The sequence below is a fragment of the Colletotrichum truncatum genome (genome assembly GCF_014235925.2).
Source record: "Colletotrichum truncatum strain CMES1059 chromosome Unknown Contig_0002, whole genome shotgun sequence".
Taxonomy (NCBI): Eukaryota; Fungi; Ascomycota; class Sordariomycetes; order Glomerellales; family Glomerellaceae; genus Colletotrichum; species Colletotrichum truncatum.
Genome location: NW_027222399.1, coordinates 208,448 through 236,256, shown reverse-complemented (window position 1 = coordinate 236,256; position 27,809 = coordinate 208,448). Strand labels below are relative to the sequence as shown.

The 27,809-nt window shown below is 53.5% G+C and overlaps 9 protein-coding genes across 9 annotated transcripts; 4 read left to right on the top strand and 5 right to left on the bottom strand.

The window, feature by feature from the left end:
• Window positions 1–982: 982 nt before the first annotated feature.
• On the top strand, window positions 983–5,753 carry CTRU02_203012 (uncharacterized protein; the record flags this gene model as incomplete). Its single annotated transcript, XM_036731403.1, has 2 exons — window positions 983–5,512; window positions 5,571–5,753. 2 exons carry the CDS (start codon window positions 983–985, stop codon window positions 5,751–5,753), a joined length of 4,713 nt encoding a protein of 1,570 aa, XP_036576838.1.
• A 1,717-nt stretch (window positions 5,754–7,470) lies between these two features.
• CTRU02_203011 (striatin pro11) lies at window positions 7,471–10,257 on the top strand (the record flags this gene model as incomplete). The annotated part of the gene is made up of 4 exons (XM_036731404.1): window positions 7,471–7,606; window positions 7,669–7,941; window positions 7,998–9,941; window positions 9,998–10,257. The coding sequence occupies 4 exons, from the start codon at window positions 7,471–7,473 to the stop codon at window positions 10,255–10,257; spliced, it is 2,613 nt and encodes an 870-aa protein (XP_036576839.1).
• A 637-nt stretch (window positions 10,258–10,894) lies between these two features.
• Window positions 10,895–12,130, bottom strand: CTRU02_203010 (DNA repair protein; the record flags this gene model as incomplete). The annotated part of the gene is made up of 2 exons (XM_036731405.1): window positions 10,895–11,983; window positions 12,044–12,130. The coding sequence occupies 2 exons, from the start codon at window positions 12,128–12,130 to the stop codon at window positions 10,895–10,897; spliced, it is 1,176 nt and encodes a 391-aa protein (XP_036576840.1).
• A 506-nt stretch (window positions 12,131–12,636) lies between these two features.
• On the bottom strand, window positions 12,637–13,254 carry CTRU02_203009 (phosphate transporter; the record flags this gene model as incomplete). Its single annotated transcript, XM_036731406.2, has 2 exons — window positions 12,637–13,031; window positions 13,110–13,254. The coding sequence occupies 2 exons, from the start codon at window positions 13,252–13,254 to the stop codon at window positions 12,637–12,639; spliced, it is 540 nt and encodes a 179-aa protein (XP_036576841.2).
• Window positions 13,255–15,499: 2,245 nt separating this feature from the next.
• On the bottom strand, window positions 15,500–16,921 carry CTRU02_203008 (extracellular endoglucanase; the record flags this gene model as incomplete). The annotated part of the gene is made up of 6 exons (XM_070204127.1): window positions 15,500–15,605; window positions 15,674–15,975; window positions 16,086–16,387; window positions 16,498–16,568; window positions 16,621–16,667; window positions 16,721–16,921. The coding sequence occupies 6 exons, from the start codon at window positions 16,919–16,921 to the stop codon at window positions 15,500–15,502; spliced, it is 1,029 nt and encodes a 342-aa protein (XP_070061890.1).
• Window positions 16,922–18,552: 1,631 nt separating this feature from the next.
• Window positions 18,553–19,016, top strand: CTRU02_203007 (37S ribosomal protein S19; the record flags this gene model as incomplete). The annotated part of the gene is made up of 3 exons (XM_070204126.1): window positions 18,553–18,595; window positions 18,735–18,930; window positions 18,983–19,016. The coding sequence occupies 3 exons, from the start codon at window positions 18,553–18,555 to the stop codon at window positions 19,014–19,016; spliced, it is 273 nt and encodes a 90-aa protein (XP_070061889.1).
• Window positions 19,017–19,367: 351 nt separating this feature from the next.
• CTRU02_203006 (transcription initiation factor tfiid subunit 10) lies at window positions 19,368–20,072 on the bottom strand (the record flags this gene model as incomplete). The annotated part of the gene is made up of 2 exons (XM_036731409.1): window positions 19,368–19,775; window positions 19,842–20,072. The coding sequence occupies 2 exons, from the start codon at window positions 20,070–20,072 to the stop codon at window positions 19,368–19,370; spliced, it is 639 nt and encodes a 212-aa protein (XP_036576844.1).
• A 1,309-nt stretch (window positions 20,073–21,381) lies between these two features.
• On the top strand, window positions 21,382–25,796 carry CTRU02_203005 (hsp70 family protein; the record flags this gene model as incomplete). Its single annotated transcript, XM_036731410.1, has 6 exons — window positions 21,382–21,438; window positions 21,557–21,963; window positions 22,017–24,360; window positions 24,442–25,070; window positions 25,201–25,540; window positions 25,599–25,796. The coding sequence occupies 6 exons, from the start codon at window positions 21,382–21,384 to the stop codon at window positions 25,794–25,796; spliced, it is 3,975 nt and encodes a 1,324-aa protein (XP_036576845.1).
• Window positions 25,797–26,001: 205 nt separating this feature from the next.
• On the bottom strand, window positions 26,002–27,684 carry CTRU02_203004 (uncharacterized protein; the record flags this gene model as incomplete). Its single annotated transcript, XM_036731411.1, has 5 exons — window positions 26,002–26,172; window positions 26,246–26,499; window positions 26,569–27,258; window positions 27,310–27,443; window positions 27,491–27,684. The coding sequence occupies 5 exons, from the start codon at window positions 27,682–27,684 to the stop codon at window positions 26,002–26,004; spliced, it is 1,443 nt and encodes a 480-aa protein (XP_036576846.1).
• Window positions 27,685–27,809: the final 125 nt, after the last annotated feature.

Genomic DNA, 27,809 nt, shown 5'->3' with positions numbered 1-27,809 from the left:
CCAAGGTCGGTATTCTAAAGCACCTGCGTCCGTGAAAGATAGAGCGCGACGAGAGCAAGGCAGGGTAAACGAAACAGATTGAGATTAGGTACGCAGACTTTCTGCTTGCAATTTGCAATTGCAGTTGTAGCTGGCCTTTCTTTTTTTCCTCCTCAGTGGTGCAGGAAACCAGCAACCCAAAGCCTGACAGTAGCCAGCAAATCGGTGCTGTTGCTTATGTCAGACACTCTGATTCTGCAAGTGGGCCGCGGGGGGACCTCTCAGGCAGGCCAACGCACGGCCCCTCATACACTGTAGAAAGTTAAGGTAGAGTAGGGTAAGTGCTGCTACCTGTAGTCAGCACCTTCCCTGGCCAACCAACACATCAGAGGACAGGCAAGGCAAGACGCTTGGACCAATAAGCTACCGCCAGGTACCTACCCTTTCTTGAGCACATGTGGAAGGAAAAGGACCTCCAGCTCCAGTCGGTCTTGCCACTTTAGCTCAGGAACATGGCGCCTGTGTCCCGCACCAGTGCGGCACCTCTATGAACCACCCACTGAACGGCCTCCCTCTGGCACGCCCGGAGCTGCCCTAAGCTCAGTGGTCGCTCCTGTGCCTTCCCTCCCCGTAAAGGCAAAGACCTTCATGCTTGCACCCGCTGTCTTTTTTTTTTTTTTTTTCTCTTCACTTCAGGCTCTGTTCTATTCTAGGTCACCACAGTGAAGGTCCAGGCGCCGGCCCTTTCTTGCTTCCGCTCCTATCTACCACGTCACCCCCCTGTAACTTCGCTGGCGCTACAGGGTTGTGTTAGGTTGGGCTGAGATTCCAGCCTCCCAAGTCATCCATTCCGTCCCAAAATTTATTTTCAAGACCTATTTTCCCCCTTCCCTAACCCTTCACCTCTCAAAACACCATCAATCACCTCACGACGAAAGGGTTTCCTTGTCAATTGTCCCTCGTTTCCCTCGTCGAAACACCCCCTTCCCCTCCCGGCGCCATTATGGTGTCCCCCATGCCCCCGGCGCCGACACCCCCCGGTGGCAGCATGCCTTCAAACGGCGATCGCACGACTAATCTGCTGAATCTGCTCAAGTTCAGCGGTGCCGGTGGACAGGCTTCACAAGCTCGTCAGGACACCTCTGCAAACTACCAGCAGCATCAGCAGCAGCCGTCTCAGTCTTCGCAGCATTCTCAGCAGCAGCAGCAGCAGCAACAGTCGCCCCAGCTGCAGCAACAACTACACCAGTCTCAGCAGCAACAGGGCCGCGATCCTTCGTTGTCGATGCCAACCCAGATTGTCGCCCCAGCCCGCGCCCCGGCCGATCCCACTGGCCTGCTCGCCGCTCTGATGAAAGGAGCACACGATGGCGAGGAGTCGCGACCTGAGCCGCCTCAGAACGGCTCATTCTCGACTTTTGGCGCATCGTCGCCCCCCGACGATACCCGGGCTTACCTGCTGAACTTGCTGAACCGCCCGAAGCCCAGCCAGAACGACATGCTTCTGACCGAGTCGAACCGTTCCAACCTGCCTCAGCCAGGCGAGAACATCCTTCATCGAGTTCTCGCTGAGGCCGGCCAAGCTCCCAACCTGTCGCACATGTCCTCGAATTCCTACGAGTACGACCCTAGCAACTACTCTCAGTCGAGTGGCAACTATGGCACCTACTCGTTCCCTTCGACCCAGGAGTCCAATATTCAGGTCGCCCACCAGCAGCAACAGCAACAGCAACAGCAACAGCACCAGCAGCAGTTTGGCTACAACAATGCCAACAACGGCTTCGAGGAGCCTCAGATCACTTCGCCACAGAACCGGACACCCAAGTCCGGTTCCATCTCGGGTATCGCCCCACCTCACTCTGCTGGCCAGTCACCTGCTGGTCCAGCTTTCCAGATCCTGAAAAAGACCCACGACTCTCCGAGCTCCCATCACGGAAGCGAGACTAAGCGCATCACAAACGAGCGCAGCCCTCTCGCATCTCCCCAACGTGCCCGCCACAGCCTCGGACACGTTTCTTCGCCCGCCGATAAGCTTGCTAACCCTACCCCCGGCTCTACTGCCTCGTTTGCGAGCGTTCCGGCCTCGGAAAAGCACAAGGAGACTGTGTCGGAAGCCATTCACGATATTGCTGAGCGTGCGGACCTTGAGGCTCAACAGGCTTTGGCTCGCGCTGAGGAAGAGCAGACGCGACCGGAGTACCTGCAGGATCTCGAGGCCATGGACACCGCCCGGACTGAGAGAGAGTTCGAGGCGAGCGCCCACCACGCCGCCCAGGCTATCAAGAAGGAGCTCGACCGCGAGGAAAACAGGGACCTCCTCGAGAAGGTTGTCTCTGCTGAGGTCGCTGAAGAGGTCCGGGAAATTGTCGAGGAGGCTGCTGCACATGCCGTCGCCGACAGCTGGGAGAGTGCCGACCAGGACGAGATCGTGGTGATTGAGGAGGAAACTCCCTCGCCCGTCAAGGTTTTCAACTTCCCCATGAAGCCTTGGATCTCGATTGCTCTGCAGGATGGTGCCACTGAACCCCGTCCTCAGTTCCGTGATGATGCCATCATGGATATCGCTCGTCTCAAGAAGGAATTCGATCAGATCGACCGTAACCTTTACACCGCCACCGAGAACTACATGGCCTATGGTATGTCCAAGGCCGGTGGTCTCCGTGTCATCCGACAGGACGACGGTAAGGACGCCAAGATCTTCACTGACACCAAGGACCGCATCTTCAACGTCGCCATGTCCGTCACCCCCCCTGATCATACCGGCATTCACCGCGAAGCCATCATTGGCACCGGCATTAGCGGCACTGTCTACTGGGTCCAGATCAAGAGCGGCGAGAAGGACCACATTGAAGATGCCCACCCCGAGCAGTACGGTTTTGCTCTGCCCCCCATGGCTTCCCACGAAGGTGGTGACGCCCCGGGAGGTGTTCTCAAGACCCGCGCTCGCACGTCGACGATTCACACCGAGTTCTTCGCCGTCGGCCGTGGCAAGTCTATCAACATCGTCTGGCCCACATACATCATGCAGAACAACCTTTTCAAGCCCGGCCATGACCGCGTTGTCGACATTGATAGGCTCGCCAAGCAGTGCTCGTTGAAGATCAATACTGGTAAGGCCGGTAAAGACTTCACGTTCAGTCAGGATGACAGCGTGATAGTGTCTCTTGACAAGTCCGGACGTGTCAAGTTCTGGGACGTTCGCGACCTCACTGCCTCCAAGGAGGGCAGCGACCCGCGCTGGCCTCTGCCAGCCCACACTTCTCTCGAGATCAAGGAGCCTCTCATGACTCTGACTAGCACTCCCGAGGGTGAGAAGGCCTGGCCTACCTCCGTCCTCCTGGTCGACAAGCTCCGCCCGTACCAGAAGCGCTGCGCCCTGCGTTACATGATCATCGGAATGAAGCAGAATCACACTCTGCAACTCTGGGATCTTGCGCTCGGCAAGCCGGTCCAGGAGTTCAACTTGCCTCACAGCAAGGAGTCGGACGCCGTCTGCAGCGTCATGTACCACCCTCCTACCGGTATGATCGTTATTGGTCACCCGACCCGTAACTCGATCTATTTCGCGCATCTTTCGGCTCCTAAGTACAACCTGAAGAGCGTGTCGCAGGTAGAGTACATCCAGCGCCTGGTGGCCCAGGATGCTTCCATCCCCCAGCCGGATTCGACCGCCGTTATCAGCGGCGTGCGTGAGTACTCGTTTGCGAACCGTGGAATTCTTCGCAGCCTCGACATTCTTTCCAACCCAGCCATGACCCAAGAGAGCGACGAGCCAACACTTTTCGAGCTCTATGCCATGCACTCCAAGGGTGTCGCATGTCTCTTGATCAAGCAGGCCGAACTTGGCTGGTCCAAGGACAACAAGGTTCTTGCCCCCGTTGATGCCGTTGACGCCGGTGTCGTCACCATCTCCAAGCTCAAGCCACCTGCCGCTCAGCCTGCCGAGCCTCCCCACCAGAACAACGTTGACGGTGGCCATCCCGCGGCCCGTAACATCGCCAAGGAATCTCTCCTTCAGAGCACTCCTTCTCAAGACGAAAGTGCCCCTCGCCGCGGTCCCGAGTCCATCACTCCTGTCAAGATTGCCAAGGCTGAGGCCAAGGACGACGAGACACCAGCTCCTTCTGCTCCTCCTGCGAAGGAAGAGAAGCAGGAACGCAAGAGCCGCAAGAAGAAGGCAGCTGCCGCCGCCGCCGCTGCTGCCGCTGCTGCTGGCGATCCTCAATCCAACGGATCTCCTCGTGTTGGCGCCTCCAACAAGGATAAGCAACAAGCCTCCAACGCCAACGCCATCACCCAGGAGTCTGTTGAGACCGCCATCAGCAGCATGGAGTCTCGTTTGCAGAATAGCCTCAACGGCCTCCTCAACTCGTCCTTCAAGACTCTTCACAACCGTATCGAGGATGGCCTGCGCGCTCGCGAAGCTGACTTCACCGAGCGCCAGGGTCAGCTCCTCAACATGGTGTCCGACGTCTTGAACGAGAACACCCAGAAGGTGCTCCACGCTCTCATCAACGAGCAGTTCAGCAATGCCGTCATTCCTGCTATCTCTGATGTAGCTGCGAAGGCGGTTTCTGATCAGTTTTCAAAGAGCATGAACGCCCAGGTCTCACACTCTGTTCAGAAGGAGATTCACAAGGCCCTTCCTTCCGCGACTCAGCACGCGCTGCAGAACGGCGACTTTGTGAAGGCCATCTCTGACAGAGTTGGAGCAACTGTCGCTGCCAACGTCCAGCAGGAGGTTGTCAACACCTTGACCGCTCGCCTTGGTCCCTCTTTCACCAACATGGCTGTTCAGGCTTGTCAACGTGTTGCTGGCGAGCTTCAAAAGCAGCACCGCAACGAAGTGGAGTCTATCAACGCCCATCTCGCTGCTGAGACTAAGAAGGTCGATGAACTGACCAAGGTGGTGACTCAACTTGGCGGCACGATTGCTAGCATGACGACCATGCAGCAGCAGATGCATGCCGAGTTCCTCAACTTCCGTCAGCAGATGGCGACTCAGCAACAGATGATGCGTGCTCAGGCTCAAAATCAGCATCAGCAACCACAGCAGCAGCAACAGCAGCAGCAGCAAGGATCGCACCACCACTCCGCTCCTTCCTACACTGCACCTTCTGTCGCTAGCCAGGTCCCTAGCCAAGCTCAGAGCCAGGCCTACAGCAATGTCCAGAGCCCCGACCGTGCTTCTCATCAGTCCATGGGTTACGGACACTCTCAGGCCATGACTGTTTCGAAGGCCAACAACGATTACGATGCCGACTTACAGGCTCGTATCGCTGTCATCAACCAGTCCATGAAGGAGGGCAGGGCTGAGGAGGCCGTCGTTCGCTGGATGCAGTCTGGCCGCGAACAGGAGGTGTTTGAGAAGTACATGTCGAAATACAGCCCGGAGTTCGTTCGCAACCTGCCTCATCTGGTTCTGCTGACGGTGACTGCTACTGTCAGCTTGAACCTAGAGTCTTACACTCGTGAAAGAATCGCTTGGCTCGAAATGGTTGTTCACAGCCTGCAGGTCTCCCTCGGCAACATGGTATGTTTATTTTCTCCTTCATACGCTACATTTCTTTGCAGACACTAATGACTATTAGGACGAGGATGCTCGCGCAGTTACACCCAAGATTATGGGTATGCTGGTGGCTCGCGTCGAGGGTCTCTTTGTGCGCATCAGCAGCACTTCGGGCAACGACCCAGTCCTCAAGAATCTGTCGCAGATTATTGCCAATGCCAGGCGCGTTATTGACGCTTGCCAGGGCGAGCCCCAGTACGCTTGAGCGAAGCAATCACGACATATTATTTGGCATGGAGCCTTTGACGACATGACGATATCAAGTACATAGGACATTTCGACATCATACACTACAGGGTGGCTTCGCCGTTGCGCGCAGCCGACATGTAGAGGGGCGGCTCTGGATGAAGGATGTGAGCTGCCATACTTGCTGCGGCATGATATTGGCGGTAGACACTTGCACATATGACCGTATTTCCTTGGCTTTGGAGAATGGGGTTCGTTGCGTTGCGTTTCGTTGGGAGGCGTGATACGGGCATGCCAATGGAGTAGTACGGGCTTTGATCGATCTCTGGTGGGGTGGACAAAAGTCTAATTTTCTTTTCCTTTTTCTCGCTTTTTTTTATTTTTCTCCTGCAGTTGTAATAAGGGGTCAGATGGCCTAGTTGTAGATTAGGGAGTGAGCGTTTGGACATCAGCCCAGAGCTATTCTTGGCGTTGGATGTTCCAAACAAGGGGCCGGCCGTCTTCAATTGAAGGAACTGATCTCGTTGACATGATGATTTGTTTGGGTCAAGTGTTTTGACGTGATGTAATTTGCCTACTGCGTAATTGACAACAACTGGAGCTGAGTAGGTATTCTGGTGACAGAGCTGTGATGATGATACCTTACCCTGCCGATTATATGAGGCCTCTTCTCTCTGTATCTCAGGTAAAGGTACAGACGGAGTGGTACGCTAAGGTACGTGACACAGTAGTCGAGTATGGTCTGTGCATAAGGACATCTTTGAGACGATAGAGAGATAAGAATATTACATAATCTGCGTTGATGTGGCCTGTGCCCTCCTTCTCTTCAGGGGAAGGAGGAAACCTTGGGGTGACTTGTTGATGCCTGACAGCCTCATCACTCATAACCGGCACATGATTGGTCCAAAATTGGCGGCAAGGTAGGTTAAGGGGAGCTTGGTCACAAACAGCAGTTGTAGTGTACAGCGTGTACAGCATGGCATGTACAGCGTGTGCTGGCCACGACTGCCCTGGGACCAGGGGAATTCACAAGTGGCAGTAGCGACCTTGATTGACCACCCTCTCAGCCCTGTTTCTCATCTTTTTTTGCAAAGGAGAAGAAAAAAAAAAAAGCCACCAACGCGACATTAAGACGAAATCTCTGCGGCCACCCATCGCCGCGGAGCTTCTTCTCTTGTGCGACACAATTTTTCTGTGCTTTCTCCCGTCCGGTTCGGAGCGAGACAGCTGGGACTTGGACACGCCGATTCTTCAGACCCCCGACAGCAATACTGGGCCAATTGCGTTAAGCAGCGTGTACTGATACCAGTACTGACGCCAAAGACGTAAAGCTCCAATTGACCAGGGGGCCACAGCTCCAACCGCCAACCCGTAATTCCAGGCTGGGGGTTGTGTGTGTCTCTCTCTCGAATTGACGAACTACGAACGACGACAACGCCCGACACGACACGACGCCAACGACAGCGACAGCGACAGCCACCCTTACGGCTACGCCAGCATCTTGACGAGTCATCGCTGGTTACGTTTCCTCGACTGGCAAATGCAATAAAACCAACAGACCCTTTTCTCCACCTCCCCAAATCAAAGGCGCAGCTGCGACAGCGGGGCGAGCAAAGACACTCGGAGCGAGAAGCCTCGGAAGCTCGATCGACACCCATCAACAACCCTTCACTTTCTCAACCTCTGCCAGCAGTGCTGAGCTGCTACCTGGGGAACCCGTTTCCCCTCGCGCGCGTATGAGCTGGCAGGTGGTCTCGGGTATGGGGACGAACGTTGGAAACGGCATGGGCGGGCCTGGAGGAAACGAGATGGGCGGCGCGATGCAGGGCAACGGCTCTGGCCAGCCACATGCGACCGAGTATACGCTACAGGGTATGTTTTTCATCGTTGTATGGCAAACGACGTCAGTCTCGCTGATCATTCTTCTTTCACAGGCGTTATGCGATTCCTCCAGACCGAATGGCACCGTCACGAACGCGACAGGAATGCGTGGGAGATTGAGCGTCAAGAGATGAAGGCGAGGATAGCTGCCCTCGAAGGCCAAGCGAGACGCGCAGACGCCACGCAAAAGGCTCTGAAGAAATACGTTACTATCCTCGAGAAGAAGGTCAAGGACCAGTCGGCGCAACTAAAGGGAGGATCCAAGTCTGAAGAGGCTGCGAAGGCTGAGAAGGACCGCGCAGCCCTGATTCAGGAGAAGCTTCGACGTGGGTTTATCGTCCCCCGAGTCAAGGTTACAGATTTACTGACAGGAGTGCACCAGCTTCGAGCAAGAAACCAACCAATGTCGACGGCAACGAGATCGATATTGAGAAGGGTGACGATGAGGCACAGCGGGCCGATCTCAAGTCATTCTTGGACCAGTGCCAGGCCGAGTTTACCTATCTGATGATCACGCCAGCCAACCCTCTACCTCCTCGCGATTCACCTCCGCTCCCGATACTTGAAGACCTACGCGAAGGCGAACCTTTCGGTATGCCAGGCGGAAAGCCCTTCCAGGAGCCGCCGTTTCCTTTCGCATCATCTTCTCTTGTGCCGCAGAACCACGTCCGAGAGGCCAACCGTCCACCACCTGCCCCCAACCACGCTCCACCGATGCAACGCAGCCAACATGGGAATTTACCCATGAGACCGGCCGAACAACAACAGCAGCAGCAGCAGCAGCAACAACAACAACAATATCAACAACTTCAGCAGCAGCAGCAACAGCAACAGCAGCAACCACAACAACAGCAACAGATGCCGCCTCTGAACTCTGAGCCCGTACCTCCTGTTATGTACGCTGCCGGTAACGAATGGCCGCAGCCAACGTCGGTGACCGCCCGCATGCTGGATGACAACATGCAGCAGCGACCTAGCCATGCTGTTGAGTCTGTCAGTAGTGTAGAGCCTACTGAGGAGTCTCAACCAAGCCGCGCCCCTCCTGAATCTGATGCATGGGAGTTTCCCGACAACACAAACTCCGAGTCAAACCCCTCGCAACCTCTTCAGCAAGTTACCAACCGGCCTGATACCGATGCCTTCCCCACCGCGGACAACCTTCCCAAGTCGCCCAACCGAGCCCCGGCCTCTCACCGTCGCAAAGGATCGATGTCGAGAAGGCGTAGCTCTGAGCACGAGTTATCCCTAAACGCAGCCGCTCAAAAGGCGGAGACTGGCAACTTCAAGTTGCGGTTCGGACTGCGGGGCCACTTGGATACGGTGCGCACAGTGATCTTTTCCGGAGGTGGCAGTCCTGGTGAGCCTGAGATTTGCACCGCCGGTGACGACGGCATGATCAAGCGCTTCCACATTCCCCGTGCTGATAGCCACGGCCAGACAAATGCCGCCTCCGACCTTGACGTAACAGCCAACTTCTCTCACCGCGGTCACGCCGGCGCGGTTCTGTGCCTGGCTTCCTGGTCGCCTTCCCCCAACTTTTCGACTGGCGGACGTGCTCAGGGCGATGGCTGGATCTTCTCTGGCGGTCAAGATGCTACTATCAGGGTATGGGAGCGGGGCAGAGTCGACCCCAAAGCCACCCTCGAAGGTCACACCGATGCCGTCTGGGCTCTGTGCGTCCTCCCGACGACTCTGGGTGCCGTCTTTGGACAAAACAACCAATACGGCAGCCCCGACCGCATCATGCTCGTCTCTGGAGGTGCCGACGGCTCTGTCCGCCTGTGGGCCGTCAGCGCGCCGCCTCAGCTGACTAGTCCCCAGCCTGGCACGAACAGAGCCGCGCCTACAGGTAGCAGAGGCCGCGTACGCGGCAACTCCATGAGCTCCGGCAGCGCTTTCTCAAGCACACCACAGCCCAACATGGCGTCTAGCTCTCCGTTCAACCACATGCTTGTGCACAACATCAAGAGGACTGACGGGTCTGACGCCAGCCCTACTTGCATCACACCGCTCAGCCCCAACGGCGAGTCCTTCGTCGTCTCCTACTCGGATGCATCCATTCTCGTCTACGACACGAGGACGGGTGAGCAGACGGGAAGCATGGACAGCTTGGAGACGTACGACGGCACGGTCAACACCAGCGTCAATGCCGTGGTAGCGACAACCGTTGCGTTAGAGCAGTCCCAAGGCGGCATGTCCGAGGAGGACAGCGGCGCCGGTGGCGGACCTACGGGCGGCGGCAGGTCGATGGCGGGCTCGGGCGTAGAAGGCGTCATTATCTCTGGACACGAGGATCGGTTCGTGCGATTCTTCGATGCCAACAGCGGTAAGCGACTACAGCTCATCTTTACCTTGGTTACAACCATACTAATGACTCTCCAGGACAATGCACATACAACATGCTCGCGCATCCCGCATCGATCTCGAGCCTTTCTCTCAGTCCAGACGGGCGTGAACTCATTAGTGCAGGTCACGACGCGTCGCTGCGGTTCTGGAGTCTCGAGAAGCGATCCTGCACGCAGGAGATTACGAGCCACCGCATCATGCGGGGTGAGGGAGTCTGTTCGGTCGTCTGGAGCCAGGACGGCAAGTGGGTGGTCAGCGGCGGCGGCGACGGCGTCGTCAAGGTGTTTGCGCGGTAGACGGCGACTAGAGGGCGGGGGTTGGGGCGGTTCCAAGGCGTATCTGAAGAAGAGTCAATAATACAAAACAGCATAGCGTCCGTTGAAATGGGTTGTCAAATGACTTTTTTATTTCCGGGGTCGCCGTGGCTTTTTTTTGGAGGACGGACTTTCGATGATGGCTGACTATGCCTTTGGTACGTTGTGTGTTTTTACTTGACTACTACTGGACGAAGACGAAGGGATGTTTTTTTGGTAAACGGAGATGACGAGCTTTGCGGGTTCGGCCGAGTGAGCCGACGCTCGCGCATACATGGGAAGTAAAAAAGAAGGGGGGGACAGGATATTTTGAGGGGGAGGCGTGGGCTGGCCATGAAAGGGTTGATGGATGTTGGCGGCCGGTCGCGTTTTTATCCCGTTGTAATATGTACTGGGGCATTGTTCATTATACTTGTCGATACCCCCTCCGCTACGCCTGTCTTGTGAAATTTCATCCTTTATATATTTACTTGGTGTGTGAGTTCCATACGTGAGTTCATATGTGAGTTTTATACGTGAAGTTGATTTGACGGGGGGTATCTGCTTGCAAAAAAAAGAGATGAAAAAGAAAAAAAGAAGAATACTACAGTGGGTGGGAAAACCAAGACGGTTGGGGCTTTTAAAACTCCAGCTCTTCAACTTCCATGCCGCACCCATTACACTTCTTGACCGTCATGCCCTCCTCGTTCTCCACGGCCCGGCCCCAATCGTGGACGTGCTTCCCCCCGCCGATCGAATCGCCAAACTTGCCCGGGCCGGAACCCGCAGCCCGCGCAGCCTGCTGCCGTCTTATGGCCTCCGTGCGCGTCTTCTTCTTGAGGTCGTTGAGCTTGTCTCGGAACTTGGCCTCCTTGCGCCTCTTCTTGTCGGCCTCGCGACGCTGGAACTCGGCGTCGAGCTTCTCGGCAGACCCCCACTTCGTGTTGAACGCGTACTCCTCCACCTGGAACCGCAGGAAGAGCATCATGTCGTGCCAGTGCGACTTGTGCGGGTTCGGCCGCGACAGGTGCGGCAGCAGCTCGGCGTCCTTGAGCTCCTCGTCCGTGAGGAGGTAGTCCTCTTTACACTCCGTCTTGGTGAGCAGCGAGTACCGTTCGGGCTTGGAATCCTTGCAGGCGTGGCAGACCTGTACGCCAAACACCTCGTCCCAGACGAAATCGATCTCGAGCGACGAGCACTCGCGGCACTTTTTCCGGCTGGCGTCGTCCGTCAGCACGCTCAGCCCCGGCTCGAACGGCCCGGCCTTTTGCCGTCGGAGCTTGCGCAGCAGTTGCAGCCTTTCCCACTCCTGGCTGGACATCCCCTTCGGCTTCTCCTCCGCCGGCGGTCCGCCTGGCTTGACCTTTGGGACGAGGGCGGTGTTATGCGGGTCGTCTTCCGCAGTGAGGAAGCCGCCCTTTGTATCTGTCATGGCGGACATGTTGTAGTCGACGAACTTGGCAAAGTTGCGCGCCGCGCGTGGGGCCGCTGTCGTCGTGTCGCGCGCATCTCTGTTTGTCGACGGCTGACGGTCCGCCGTCGATATGGATGAGTGTGGTCGTTTACGGGAGTCTGCGCCGGCGCCGCCTGCTGCGCCGGCGTTGGTGATGTGGACATTGTCGGTGGCTACGAAGCCTGATGCGGTTTTCGGGGCGGACGGGACGCCGGCTGCGGCTTGTTCTGCTTCGCGGCGGTCGCGGATGGCTTTGGCTCTTAGGCGGGATTCTTCCTTCACGATGTTAGTATTTATGAGTGTCAAGAGGGGGGGGGGGTTGGAGGGTTGGCGCACAATTCGACGTTTTACTTCGGGAGTCGGAGGGGTTCCGACTGGCGCGGAGGACCTTGGTTTAGGCGGAGGTGTTGAAGGACGCTCCATTTTGAAGTGTTGAAAGTGAGGGTTCCTATCCGGGGACTGAAGGAGCTGGTGGTGAGGAGTCACGATGGCGGGCCTTGGAGGGTTGAAGATGGGAAGCGTGAATGTTGGAGGGGCAAGATTGTCGGGGGAGTCGATTATGTCACCTTACAGAATCGCGAAAGCACGTGCGTTCCGCGGCGGCCGGGCTTTGACTCTGGGGTTGCCACCGGACGTGGACGCTAGTAGAGCACTACAATGGCGGCAATGCATGCATGGATGAGCTGGTCAATGGAGGGGGTTCTTGTTGCGATTAAATGTGCAGCATCTTGTAACGAAACTATCATCTACACGGATTGCCCAGCGAGGGTCCGCAGGAATCTAATTTTCTTTAATTTTCTTTCCATTCCCAGAATTGCATCTGTTGCACGTACGCGGTAAAAGCGCAGGCAATGCGGAAACCCCCCCTGTGTTATCCCCTTTACCCTGACAAGATACCATTCTCTCTCCCAGAAAAAAAAGATACCAGTTTACTCCTCCTTGGCACCGCCACGGCCGGCACGCTCGGCAGCCTCGACGGCCTTCTTGTCGCTCTGGGTAGCACCGCCCTGGAGACCCTGCATGAGACCAGCGGGAGCCTTGAAGGGACGCTTGAGGTCGCCGGAAGCGGGCTGGCCGAAGACGTGGATCTTGACGAGGTTGCTCTCGAAGGCGCTCTTGAGGGGGATGATGGACTGGATGAGGAGGGGGTTGGTGTACTTCATGTACAAGTGCATGAAGGCCATCATGGCGATACCCATGGCCTGGGAGCGGAAGGCAGCGCGGAGCTGGGTCGAGTCGTAGGCGTGGATCGTGGTGGTGACGAGCTTGCCCTCCTCGGTGGAGCCCATCGGGGCGGGCTCGACGTACTTGAGGGTCGTCATGTCTGCAATAGATACAGGTCAGTTATCCGGTCTTACGTAGATGTACTAATCGGAGAAATCCCCCCGGGAATGCTGCTCACCCTTCTTCTTGTTGATCTGGGCCTGAACGTAGAGGTACAGGATGGCGATCAGGATGTTGCTGGCAATGTATCCGGCACGGCAGAGGTTCAGGACGTTAGGGTCCTCGAAGGGAACCTTGCGCGAGACCTGGACCATGCCGAGCATGATGATCAGGTTGGTACTGGGATTCTGTCAGCATTGGATCATTTCATCATCTGGTGATGCTGATGCTGCTGTTGCGTAGTCGCAATCTCTGCGCAAAAAGTAGTCAGCGAGGTGGACAACGTACATCTGAGCGCTGACCATTTTGGCGGTATTGAGGGGAATTGACTCTGAAGGACTGGACGAAAAGAGACAAGAACTCGAAACCTCTGCGGATGCAACGAGGAGTTTGTTGTTGAAGAAGAAGGGGGGAGGAGGGGTGAGAGAGGTGGCTGGTAGGATATGCGAAAGGCGCGAAGCGTGGAGTTGGCGAGTTTTTGTAGCGTGGCAGACTGCGAGAGCCCTGAGGGTGAGGTGGTCGAAACGGCTGGGTTAGGCGGAGGTGGAGAGGTGCATTAGTGGAGAGTCTGGCTTGGGTTTTTGGGTCCAATGTGCGGCTTGGTTCGGGGTCCAGCGGGATGGCGAATTGCGAAATGGCACAATTTTTCAGTGTTGGGGGGGTTCTGTAGCTTTCTTCTGGAGTCTTTACCAACCACTAACTGCGCTACCCCCCCCCCCCCCGTAAGTTTCTTAGCACCCTTATTAGGTACGTACACTCTCAGCCACTGTGACAAGGGCAGCAGGTGCAGTAGGAGGAGCCTCACGGCCCGGCGCCCCTTCCTTTCTCCGATGTCAGTGGTAACGTATAGTAGTTGCCTGCTGGGCGTACCGATGCAACCCTCTTTCCCCCCCTAAAGTGCAGACATTTAGAGGTACCTTACGGAAGGAAGCAATGATATACTGATAGACACTACCAATGTTGGTTTTGGCCACCACTTACAAACATAGATACATAACTATTTTTTTTTTTTTAAAGTACATCTACCTCCACTGGGCATCGGTGGCTTGAACCCTCCGGCGTACCGAGATACTTAACGCCACCATTCAAAACTCCGGTTTCCAGTGGAGTGCAAGGCGACAAGAACAAACAGTAAAAGATAACAAAGACTCCCCCATCAGGCTTGTGTAGGCTTAGGCCCGGACAAGGGACTCAATGAGGACACGTTCGTAGATTGCTCCGTGGGGAATCCTGTCGCCGATACCCACCGCTCGAGCCACCTCACCTGCCTATTGGAGACAGCTTTCCTTTCGCCTTATTTTCCAGCTGACATTTGATCATGCAATCACTTGCCAACCTGGATATGTCTGTTGGTCCGTCTATCCTTGCAACGACCCTGGAGAGGCATGGATAGTAGGTACTTGATAGGGGAGTCCCAACAAATATTTACCACTTGGACCTGTGGCCTACTCTTTTGTGCTTATTCCTCATCCTCAAGACTCCAGCCATCTCAGGTCCCCTTCTTGAATTCCTATACAAATCTCCTAGAGCTGTTCTAACATAAATCATGCCTTCCCATCATCCATAGCTTGAAGAATCATGTCATCAATGGTCGTCTCCACTGCACTTAATACCTACGTAGCTCTTGATGTACCCCGGTCGGAGAAAGGTAATAACTCGAGCTCGCCAATCTTGTTTCTCATCAGGTCATATGAAAGCCTGCAGTTTGGCCATTTCATTCTAATCCTGCTTTACGTGGATAGACATCTACCAACGCAATCAGTTTGCTCACTGGTTGCGAGGGAAATGACCACACATGTCACTATGGACAAACCTTGAGAGTAGACAAAGGAGGAATAGCCAATTTGCTGCCAGTTGGAAAACCTCGTCTTTTTTCAACCTCTCAACATCACCAGCCCAGCCGTATGCAATCTATTCCTTACAGGATGATGTCAAAGAGAGTAAATGGAAATGCTGATTACCTGATAATGACCTGAATCAAAAGAAGGACGCTTAATATCCAAACCAATCGCAGTGATATCCTACTATAGATAGGTTAACGGCGAAGATGGGGCACTGCCGTGGCTACTGAGTATAGCATATTTCAACTTATTCTCTGCAGTAATCGTCGAAACTGTCGCATCGTGAAAGCCGCCAGTCCAATAAGTGTTGACTGATTGATTAGCATCAAAACAACAAGATTTCTCATTCTCCTGCTGATACCCTTGCCACACCGTCAAGAGTGGAAATTCTCAGCATTTGCATGGTCAAATCGAACACGAATGCAATCTTCACGTTGCCTGCAGCGAAGGATGAACGGAGTCATAAATAGTATGAACATATTTCATATATACGTGCATATAAGAATGTACATGACCACAACTGCCCACAAAACTTGGGCATCGGCCAATCTCCCGCATCTTCCGAGCCTTAAGCAATGCTCTTCATGATGGGCAAGTAAGTCGAGTACGCCTTGCCAGACGTAGGCTCCAGGCTGTACATGTAGTCGCCCCACCAGGGACCGGCAGCCCACCAGCTAATTGGCAAGTTAGTTCGATGTCCAAGAAAGGCCATGTCGAAGGAGGGAGGGAGCCAAAAACTTACAGTGCGCCCTTCCAAACGTCCGAGTTGTCCGAGAGGTGCTGGAGCGCGCCCTTGACGGCCGTGACGCACTGGTCGTTGACGCCGGCGCCGATCTCGCCCAGAACGCCCTGCTTGTTGTTGTCCTTGAGCCACTTGGTCGCCGTCGCGAGGCGCTCGGCGCCGATGGTGCTGCTGACGCACTCGGCGTGGGTGCCGGATCCGTCCGTGTCGAGGTACTGGTGCATCTCGTAGAAGAGGAGCTTGCCGGTGGCGTCGGCGGGGTCCTTGAGGTCCTTCAGAGCGTCGCCGGAGCCGCTCTCAATCTGTGGCGTGTTAGTCCCATCCCCGTCTGCTCACTCATCTTTCCCCCTTCCCCCCCCCCCCCCCCCCCCCTTTGGCGGGAGAGACTCTGACGGAAGATATCTTGACATACCCAGTGCCAGGCACCCGAGTACGAGTTGCCCTCGATCCAGATGTGCTGCTTCGTGGCTCCCGCAGCGCGGATGTTGTCGATGGCTGCTTGGTTGAGATCCCTTACGAGCGAGTTGTCCATGTCGTGGTACTCGTTGTTGGTGTCAAAGATGACCTTGTCGTTGTCCTTGAAGCGGGCCGCGACCGTCTTCCACCAAGCGCCAAAGTCGGCCGAGCTGGTGATGATGTTGCCGTAGTACCGGCCGTAGTTGTGAGGGTCGATGACGGCGTAGGAGCCCCTGTGTTTGTTAGTATTTAGCGAAACCGAGGTTGAAGTCGGGATGGTTATTCGGGTTGGTGCTCACTTTGAGGTCACATCCTTGACCAGCTATTATCGAGTTAGCACCGACTCTCTTGTAATATCATAAAACTACTTACATCCTCGAGACCAGAGAAGTAGGTCTCGTTGATGGCGCCGGTCAACTTGTCAGGGATAATACGCTCCCTACCAATTGTATTAGTGGCGCCTTATCACAAATCATTCCTTAAAAACTCACATCATGGTTCCGATACGGAAAGTGTTCAGGCCCGCTGTCCTCAGAGTCTATGGCCGTCAGTCACCCCTTTTTCTCACCACCAAAAAAACACACTACTCACGTCGATGGTCGACTTGTCAGGCCATGTGTAATCCTTGCCCAACTGTCCCGGCAGGTTGCCCTGACCGAACTCGCCGCCGGACTCGTTGACACCGGTGAAGAGAAACTTGCCCGCGCGCTTCTCCTTGGAGGCGCCGTCGACAGGGGCCGCCAGGACCGACGCGACGGAAGCAGCTCCCAGAGCCAAGTTGGTAAACTTCATATTTACTGAAAAAAAGAATGAATGAATATGGGGGGGGAAAGGCACCAAATGGGTTTAGACTAGAAAAGAAGGTAAGAAGGTCGGATGAGGTCAAAGCCAAGACTCAAGCCAAGATCAGACTCAAGAGGCATAGCGGCCTTTATACCTCGTGGCTAACCGTCCCGTTCCCTCGTCTCATTTACAGTTTAGGAGAGAGAGAGAGAGGGAGGGAGACGGGGGTCAAGCATTTGGGGGCGACGCTTTCTACACGGGCCCCATCGTGACGAGTTGGCCCCCTTTTCCGCGTCCCATGTATAAAGCCAAAAGAGAACGCTATTTACACCGAAAAATTGGGAACGCAGGCACTAGACCCTGGTCAGAGTATGTTCGGCCTGGAGTCGAGAGCACTTTGGAACGACATAGCTAAGCTTGCTTGGCACGATGATGTGCCGTGTGGGGTAGACCTGGCAGGGAAGAAGGGAGGGGGGGATAGATCTCGGAACATGGACTTCCTAGACCGTTTTCTCTCTTGTGCCTTGCAGCGTTCCTGGCCTTGTTGGGTCTTTGCTGCCGAGAAATCCGAGGCCTGCGGCTGCGTCGTTCAACTACGTAGTAGACGATTTAGCTGCGTCGGATTTATATTGCTTGCCGCCCTTGTTGGACAATTCGACCACATTATAAACCGGGGCTTGACGGTGACAAACAGCGGCACTTGAGCACGTTTGAGCGGAAACAGGTACCGGCATATCGACAGCAAATTTGCCGCAGCTACTGGCCCAAACTTTTGGCCAACAAAATTGCGTAGCCGGCCAAAGACAGATGTTGGTTCACACTACGTGGTAGGAGGAATTAGGTTGGACTTGTTTCATATGGCCGGGGGAACTCCCTCCGCGTGGTATAGTGACCGGGAATTAAGGGATTGCCACCTCCCCACATTAATCATTTAGATGGGGAGCACTTCGAGGTCCAGATAGAGTCGTGAGGCCAGGAGGATGATGCTAGCACGGTTACAGGATAAATGCCTTCCATATCGACATCAGGAGACGGTGTGAGATGGATAAGACGGCGTCGCATCCACGGAGAAAGAATGATATTTAAGACGACGGGATTAGGCCGCATTTGGTAGACAGAGAGATTCTGGAGTAGACGAATATTTCCTAATTGAACGTCTTCCAACTTTGGAATTGGAAGCCGAGCAGGGAGTGCCTTGAATCAAGTCAAGATTCGGTCTGAGCCGTTTCATGAGAGTTCGTGAGTGAGGAAACATGTCGACTGAGAGTTCTGTGCGTGTCTCCAACTGAAACAGCAGAATGACCTTCCAGGAAAGCAAGGCGTTGAGCTGCTTTGAAAAATGGTCTAGTAGATCTCAATTCTTGAACATTTGAGACTAGATCCAACATCAGGTGAACTGTTAAATGATTTATGGTTTGAATTAGATGTACTCCGCGGAGTATTGGACTGAAGCTGCTTGTAAGCGGGTCCCTTGAGAGGAAAGAGGTACCGGGGTACGGCATGGGACGGCACGGAAGGCTCGTCACGTGATCCGGGTAAATTCTGGAAGCTCGGAAATTCTTCCCGCGCCGCAGCAGCAGCAGTTGAATCGCGACCAGGAGCAGTACTATCAATCCCAAAAAGGGTCATCAATTGCCAAAATGCAGCCCACGAGGTGCCTCTTGAAGCGATCCGTATGGAAGGGTGAGTCGCCGTCATCAAGTGCTCTGCATTGATCCCAAGATAGCCTGAACTGACCATTATTCTTTTTGCAGGACCTAACATTGTCCCGTAAGAAGATCCCTCTGCGATAACCCACATCGACTGAGACCCCTCGATTCTGACCTCTATGTGCATAGTCTCCCTATCGTCCGACCGGTACCTGGCAAGAAGATTCTTCCCATCAAGACCCAGGCCCGCTCAGCCACCATCCTGCCCAACTTCGTCGGCCTCAAGTTCCAGGTCTACAATGGCAAGAGCTACATCGACGTGACGATTACAGAAGAGATGGTGGGACACAAGCTGGGAGAGTTCTCCCCGTGAGTAGCGCGTGCTCTGAAATGCTGTCTCGGAAGCTAACACAGGCGACAGGACGAGAAAGCCCTTCATCTGGACCAAGTTGTAAAAGAGCGTCTAACGGCGCGTCTGACGAGAGGAGGAATAAAGAAGAAGAAGAAAAAAAGGAAGAAGACGACGATCGGCATTTGTACAACACTGTCAAGATACCAGCGATACACTGTAGCATAAAAATATTCAGGCCATGTGCCGTTGATGACCCTCTATCATGTTGTTTGATATGTGCCCCTACCGCATCATTTCTCTCTCGTGCGTGCGTGACTTGTGCCCGCTGAAAACCGTGAAACCTACTGGCCGTATCCTAGGCCCCCAGACGCCGAAGCAAAAACCATCCAACGCCGTGATATATATGTACACCAGCACCCCAACGAGAAGACCTGACGGAAACAATACCCTTCCTTCACCGGTAGAACTCGCTCCGCTTGACGTTGACGCCGTACTCGCCAACCGCCATGCCGAGGTCCTCCATCGTTAGTACCGTGCGGTTCTGGCTTCCTCCTTGGCCACCACCTCCATAACCAGGTCGTTGGATACCCAAGGGGCCGCCACGGCCCTGGTCTTTTGTGCCAGTAGGGCCCGTCGGCTGGCCAGGGATGGGGAAGCCGGCGGCGGCGCCGAGGTTGCCCATCGGGTTATTAGCGGTAGAGTTGGAGGCGCGGATGCGACTGTACTGGTAGGCATCGGCGGCGATGTCGGCAATGAACTTCTGCGTCGCGAGAGCGAGAAGGCGCGCGAGACGGGGGTCGGTTTGGGGAGGAGGAGGGAGGCCGGCTTTGGTCATGTAGTAGTTTGTGACTGCGTCGGGGATCTAGATGGGGATTCATCGTTAGCCTTTGATAGTCCTGCTTCAACCAGGTACAAGATGGCAACTCACAATTGGAGCGTAATCATCCATCTTGGTCAAGAATTCACGGAGGGACATGTCCTTGCGCGTAATGGCTCTGGGTTCAGGGATGGGCGCGACAGCCTCCGGGACACTTGGGTCGCCAGGAGCTGCGGGAGCGGCAGCAGCACCGGGAGCAGCGGCCCCAGGAGCGGGTGTCTCCTGTGAGTTGGGCGCCGTGGGCGCCTGCTCGGGCTGGGTCTCTGGAGCGGCGGAGGACATTATGAATGTTGCGCCGAAAGACAAATATGTAAATAGAAATCCGGGGTTCTACTTTGACGCGACGTCCCACGAGGCTGGTGAGGCTGGTGATGTAAGGCGAGTTTCGCCTTGCCATAAAGGTGGCGCGTGTCACGTGCTGTGGATCGGTCATCCCCGCGACTGGAGGGGGAACATGCTTATCTAAGCAGGAGCGACTTAAGCTTGAAATATGGGGGTGGGGCCCTTGCTTTCACCTTCCCTCTTTGCCAAACGCCGACCAAATTATACGATAAGCCAAGGGTCTTGTCGTGCTGGTATTTGAGGCGCATTCTTTGTCTTTTGTAGTTGTCATCAGGAATCTAGACAGCATTAAAGTCTCTGCCTGTGGTAGTTCAGCGAAGATGTCCCCAGTCTTCGCGCAATGGTGACACCTGTACACATATTTCACCAGTTATCCCACATGATTCGGGGCAATGAGGTCTACATCATAGTTCAACAAGTATTTGAAGAGGTGTGAATGGCTTCCTGATGGCTTTGGTGCTACTCCATTCCCGTGGATTTGGGAACAACCTATCTTTAAAGTACAACCCATGACCAGAGACTGAATCTAGCTGCATGCTGCTGGAATGGGTTCCCCAAGCATCTCGAGAACGCTGCATCTTAGCGTCGAACTAAGAAGTAGTGTGCAGATTTTTCCCGCCTTCTGTTGCAAGGTGAGACCAGTATATACCTACTTTACAGATGGCCGCTCTTGTGAAAACTATAGGTAATTTTGGAACAAAAGCCGGAGGCATAACCGACCATGATTGCTGTGCTCACGCGGTCTTTGTAACGGCGAAGCCAACAAAAACAATCCGCGACATACATATTCTTAGCCAATTTGGTATTCGTTCCCGGTACAATGGCATAGTAGGTAAGGGGGTTGAAAGCCTTGCGCTAACCATGTCGAGCGGCTGAACGGTCTAAATTCCCAACTTTGCCGAAATTTGCTAGCCTGCATGCCATCGGTGTTGACATCCTGCCGGGCTATTCTATCGAACCGAGTCACAGCTAATCAAAACTATCAGATACTGACATGGGACATGATGTGGCGCTGACGGCTGAGAAGTCAGCCACCCAATCCGAGATGGTGTGAGAAAGTAGGCTACGGTTCCCATACCTAAAGTAGTATGTCTCTTAAGTGCTTGCCGCCGCCGTTTCTCCCAGAAACCTCCCTCGACGAATCCATGTGTTTACACCATGTGTTTGGACTTCACACCGGATTCGTTCTCATCCTGTCCATGAAGATCTCCATCTCATTGCGTTTCCTTGTGTCTTCAGTGACGCTGGAATGGATCCTCTGTCCATCGCTGCGTCTGCTGCCGCGTTAGCAGGGTCTGCTGCAGGTGTAAGTTCCTCGTAAAATCACTGAAGTAATGCAATTTCCTTGCAATTGGCGGTCAAAAATCCGTTCACACTGGCGACTGTTGAATTGAGAGATTTACCTCCGCTGACATTTACCACAGCTGTCAGTATGGCTCTATGAACTGGTCAATAATATCAAAAATGTCGACAGCAAACTTTCCGACCTCTCCAAGGAGGTAGCACAGCTTTCCGGATTGCTTACTTCTGTTGAGAAGACAGTCAAGCAATGTCAGACCCAGGCCTTGACGCTGGCACACCTTGATCAGCACATGTGGGAGCAGATCGAAAACACACTGGCAGATTGTCAATCCAACATTGACGGCCTCGATCGCCTGCTCATTAAGCTTAGCAATGAATATGACACTGAAGGCAAAATATTTTCTCGGCTTTTGAAGAAGCCTAGTATGCACTTTCATTTTACGATTCACAAAGATGAGGTTCAAGACTACACGAACAAAATCGTCAAGTCAAATTGCGCCATGCAGACGACCTTGGCAGTGGTGAGCGTGTCAGTAACAGTCCTGGACTCTACCCAATGCTTATAACTGACCCTCCCTTTAGTTCTCTCAATTTCAGAGCCAATGTTTCACAGGAGAGTTTGTTTCAGGAGCTACACAAGCTCAAAGGACTTGTCGAAGAGTCTCTTCGAACGGCTAATCGACAGGAGATTATTTCAGACCCAAGTTCTGCTCGCCAAAGCAGAAACCTCGAAAGACTCGCGAAGGCTGCCAAGAAGTTCCACACAAACGCAAGCTCAACCGCCAGCACTTGTTACGCACCGGAACGCAGGTCATCTTCAGCTTGGGGAGGTAGTGAAATTGGAAGTTTGTCTGATCTTCAAAGAGAGCGAATCGAGCGATGGAATGATTCAAACGAGCTTGCAACCGTGGACGAGTCCACCGAGGACAGCATGACCGAAGCAACCGGTTCTGGGCATGGAGACACGTCGACGACTTTCACAGTACCCGATGATGAAGACCGATCTCAAAACCATGACAAGCAAGCCGAGCAGCCCATTATCGAAGAAGATGACAGTGACGATGAGTCCGACGTTGATCTCGACTTTCTGCGCAACTTTGAAGAGCTGGCATATGCTAGCTTTGTCTCGCAGAACTACAGCAAGGCAGAGCAATGTCTGAGAATGGCTGTAGAGCGTTCGACCGGAGATTTTACTGGGGACTCTAATTTCAAGCAACTCAAGATGCAGTTAGCGTTGTGCTGCTGCCTTCAGGAGAAATGGGATCATGCGACTGGTATCATCACCTCCTTGCCCAAGGCCAAATCGGCGGATAATCTTCCAGTTTTGGATCTTTTACAAGCAATTGCGATCGCCAATATGAACGGTGGTCGGCTGGACGATGCGTTTAATACCTGCAAGACGGTATTGCAAGGGAAGAAAAAGGTTTTCGGCCGGCGCAGCCCTCAGTATCATGAATGCCTGTGGCTTTTCGCGACCATTTACGACAAAAGAGGACATGCTTTGGAAGCCGAGGCTGTACGACATTCATTGCCTAGAGGATGGAAACCGGCAAACGAGGAAGTTCTCAGTTCTCCCACAAAGTACCTCCTTGGCCACGAAACCTTGGTCCGATCAATTTTCTCGATTCGAGACGAAGAGCATCTTGATTTTTCCCAACAAGCAGATCGTGACCAACTTGAAGGAGTGGAACCTATCAGGAGTTTGGAGCCAGACTCCGAGGTGATATACTCGGGCCACTGGAAGACACTCGTACCGAAAGAGGCTCAGACGGGTCTTCGAAGGGCGGAACAAGAGGACAGGAGAGGTGTGCAGATTGAAGAGACTGACACAGGCAAAGAGTTCGTCGTACAGAGTGTTCCTGGCATTACGTTTCATCTCCTACCGACGCAGAGTTCGAGCAATGAAGCTGGCTTTCTTGGTTACGCCTATCCGCCGGTAACACCTCCGGACATGACACTACACGAAAACTTGACTCAAGATCACATCCACCCTACGTCAAGGGATTCCCCAGCTATGCAAATGCCTCTTCAGGAGCAGTCTCTTAATTATTTGAGGGCGCCTCAAAGCACACTACCTCAGCGCCCAATATCCCCTAAGAAACATGGGATAAGCAGGTCTGTCGATCTAGACGTAGAGAAAGCAGGTCCTTCTTCAGGCTCTTCGGGAGTACCACCATCGATACCGTTAAGAAGTGCGTCGCAACGCGTGTCCTCCACAAAGACGCCATTTACCGAGCATCTAAACGAACTCTCAAGAAGCCACACGCAACGTTACAGGCCCGTTCGTCGAGAAGAAGTAGTACCCGAGCCGTTGCTCGATTTCCAGCAGTTTAAGAGGCAGAATAGGGGATACGATGAGAAAGGGAAGGCTGTCGCGGGTGCCTCGACGGATCTCGGTCTGAAACCGACAAAGTCTATCAACCGACCCCTTGGCCACACTCGCCTGATCGCGAAAGTGGAACAAGCACAAGCACGGTCGAATAGCGTGAGACGGAGACCGGGTAATTTGGCGCCCTTGGAGGAGCACTCGCCCAGTCGCCCAACGTACATTGAGGAGGCTGCCGGGGAGCTGGGGGAGGAGGCCTACTCGACTCTGGAGGTGTTGCCCATTAGTTCGCCTAATCAAGAACACAGCAACTGGCCAGGCCCTTTCTCGCCAACATGGGGCTCAACGCAGCAGATTCGAAGAATCAAGTCATACAACGAGATACAGTTCATGGATACTCCTCGGATGCGTTGGACGGTACAGAAAGATATTTGCAACATTGGCGAAGCGAGACCAGCGTCGCAGCTATTTTCCCTCAAAAAGTTTACCCCCAACCCTGGGGCATGTTTCGTAGGGATATCGAGTTGCGTCAAGTCTACTAGTTCTCTAGCATTGAGTATGGGTGGCAGTGGCACAACAATCTGTCAGCTACAAGCACAAGTAAGTCCTCCGACCTTTCAGCTTCGAAATGTTCCCCTTGCCCTCTCGATGTGGAGAAGAAGATCTAACGGCACCTACTAGACGAAGCCAGATGTTGTGCCTCAAACTCCAACACTTGGCATGAGAGACCTTTTCCGGAGAGCAAATCTCTACAGCCGCAAGGAATCCCCTCTCACGGACGATTCTGGATACACGGTTCACCTGGCTGCTCCTCGCGACTGGGCTAATGACTACCCTATAAGCAACACCACGACTCAAAAGGCGCAGCTAATTGGTGACAAGAAGGAGCTCCTCGCTGATTGCTCCTCAATAACTCGACGATTCGAATCCGAAATCGCCCGCATCGTATGTCGCGAGCAGATGTTGTCACCTTTTGGAGCGACTTCTTCTTTGAGAATAGACATGGAGGGCCTTGTCTACGCTCTTCCCGATTTCCTGATCCGTATGCTGTGGGACTCGTATACCGGGGAATTGGAAAAGTCTACGCTCATGCAGCATGCGAAGGTCATCCCCCAGTCCCATGCGATTGTCCAATATTACCTCGACTCGGGAGAACTCTATCCTGAATCTGACGGGTTAAGTTCCAATGTATTGGTCCTCAACTGTGATGAAAAGTTGGTGGAATGTATACCGTATTTTCTGGATGCCATCTCACCAGACTACGCCGAGATGGGAGAGTCTGTGGCCTGCTACATGGCCGAATTGGCTGGGTATGTATCCACGTAACCTCCCAAACGCCCTACTTCAACGGCTGCACCTCTTTCCGTCCTATGACAATGAATTTGTAGCTGTTGTATTCTACCAAAGTTGACAAAAATACTGATACATGTCACATTACAGGTCTAATCACGCGCAAGCCCAGTTTGCAAAGCTTGTGGCCGAGCAGCTCAAGCTCACCGTCCGCGAGATGCGCCGCAGACTTGACGACTCGGCCGTCGAGGATATCATTCAGTCGTGCTGCGATCAATTCCAGCAGAAAATCCTCCCTGAGTTCGACAACGATGGACGTGAATGGAAGGTCGAGTTCGAGATGCCATCAGGCATACCCGGACTTCAGCAGGGACGCCTAAAGTTCACCAGCGCCGAAATATGGCGCTGCTTCATGCCCAGCGTGGCGATGATTGAGGAGATGCTTGAAGCGACTGCCCATAAGATCTCCAGGATGGATGTAGAAGTTTCGGTAAGTGCTCTTCCATACCCATTGAAATGATAAATGATGTCATTACTAACTGTAACAGCATGTTCTTCTAGCCGGTCCATACTCGAAGTCAAAGTATCTGCGTCGACAGCTTGAGAATAAGCTATCCTACCTCAGGCGGGAGGGTAAAGGTGCATTCAAGTTGTGCCATTCTTCAGAAGGTGATGACATATGTGTTCTTGGCGCGTTATCTCATGCGATAGGAAGTTGTCAGGGGCCGGAGCGGTCACAGCCTTGAGCGTTGGGTCAATAAGTAAGTGTTGTAAAGGGAGCGTTTCTGCGACCCCCCTCCCTTCTGCACAGTTCACCGCCCTTTTAAGTATCAGGCAGTTGTACTCGTGATTTGAGTGAGAAAGTGGCAATAATGAGAAATGTAAGGCATGTACTTGTATGGAAATAGTATTCTTTAAATGGTGGCGTCTGAATACACGGATACCCTGTCCTTAATAGCTATAGAGCAGTGCCTCTCTTGTACCCGATTGAAGAATCTTCTTGTTCTCCTTGATGAGCATCCATCTCAGCAACCACGCCAACAGTGCCGCTGTTATCGAGAACGCCGCACTTGAAGCCATTGCAGTGGTGTATCGGGGCTCATCTGAAGCTGGCCATAGGTACTACAACGCTGTTAGCTTCACCGCCTATATCGCCGCCATCACAGGGAAAACGTCATTTAAGCTTTTGACTTACTGGGGTATATATAGGACCCAATGTAGCAATGGTGTTGACCATAGCCAGAGAAACGGCCTTCTTTTCTCTCGTCTGCCCACAGGTACTCGATACCCAACCCAAGATCACAGAGTTGCACGCGTAGACTCCTGATGCGTAGGTGCACATGGCGAAGTAGCGGGCCCCAACATTCAAGGTGCTGCAAGCTAGAACAAATCCTAGTACTGCTATGCATTTAGCGATTGTTATGTGCCAAACCCTCTCATTGAAGTGTCCTATTGTGCCAGATCAGCATTGTCATGGTGACCAATTCGAAGCGAGGTATGTCTCCTTGACCAACTTACCCGAGCTTGTGGCCCAAGCAATGGAAATCACGCCCGACACGAGGTAAGGAGGACACGTCAAAACCAGCGTGATGTTCCTACTGAAGCCCAAGGTATCAACAACCGTGGGAAAGAAGTTTTTGAAGTTGCTTGCTGCCATGTGAAAATGTTGCATGAAAACGAGAACCCAAAGGCGAGGGTCGCGGCTTGCTTCTAGAAGCCCTGTCAAAGTGCTCGTGTTCTCGTGTATCTCAACAGTATCTCTCGCTACGCGAGAATGAGCAAGCATTTTCTCATCTTCTGATAGCCAGTGGGTGTTGAGGGGCTCGTTTGGCAGGATGAAAGCGGAGACAACTGAAATGACGAAGGTGATGATCCCCTGAATGATGAAGAGCCACCTCCAGCCGGACAAACCGGCGACCTGGTCCATTTCAAAGACGCCGATGGCAATGAGGCCGGCAAAAGCAGTCCCGCAGATGTTAGCCGTGAAGAGGATGGATATTCTGGTCGCAATTTCCTGTCGGGTATAGAACATGGCAAGCATATAGAGAGCACCGGGGTAGAAGGGGGCTTCAGTAATACCCAGAAAGAACCGCGTTAGAAGCAATCCTTTAAAGTCTTTGGCAATCGCGGTCAGAGTGCTGACGACAGCCCAGAGAGCCATGGCGCCTGCCATGAACCAGGAAGGCCGTATCCGTGTGATCAACATATCTAGCTGAAGTCAGCTTCCAGTGCTAGGGATCACTGTCAGAAATCACTTACTGCTTGGAATCTGGCCCAAGATGTAACCCACAAAGAGGATAGAGACGCACGTCTGGTACTCGGTTGATGTCATATTCAGCTCCTCTTCCATGCCGTCCAACCGAGCAACGGTAATTGCATTTCGGTCAAGATAGCTGTTTTGATTAGCATAACGACAGTTGAAGAACGTGAAGATACTTACTTGAACCAATACATGATCCAAAGCACAGGCAGTATGATCCAATCTAAACGTTTGACCAGCTTGATCTCTTCGGGACTGGCTTTCCTTCCCGGACCACTGTGACCTAGGTTACTCGCTATTGTATCGAGACCTTCCCCTCTCTCCACATGGTGAAAATTAGCTTCCTCTTCTTTTGGTTGACTTGTCTTAATCATTTTTTATAATTGGCTTTCGATTATCCTAGGTTTGAAAAGTGACGACTGCAGAAAGCAAGGGAGAAGTGAAATCTTGCCACTTAACACCTCTTCAAACTGGAAATATTCACATCGTATTTATAATC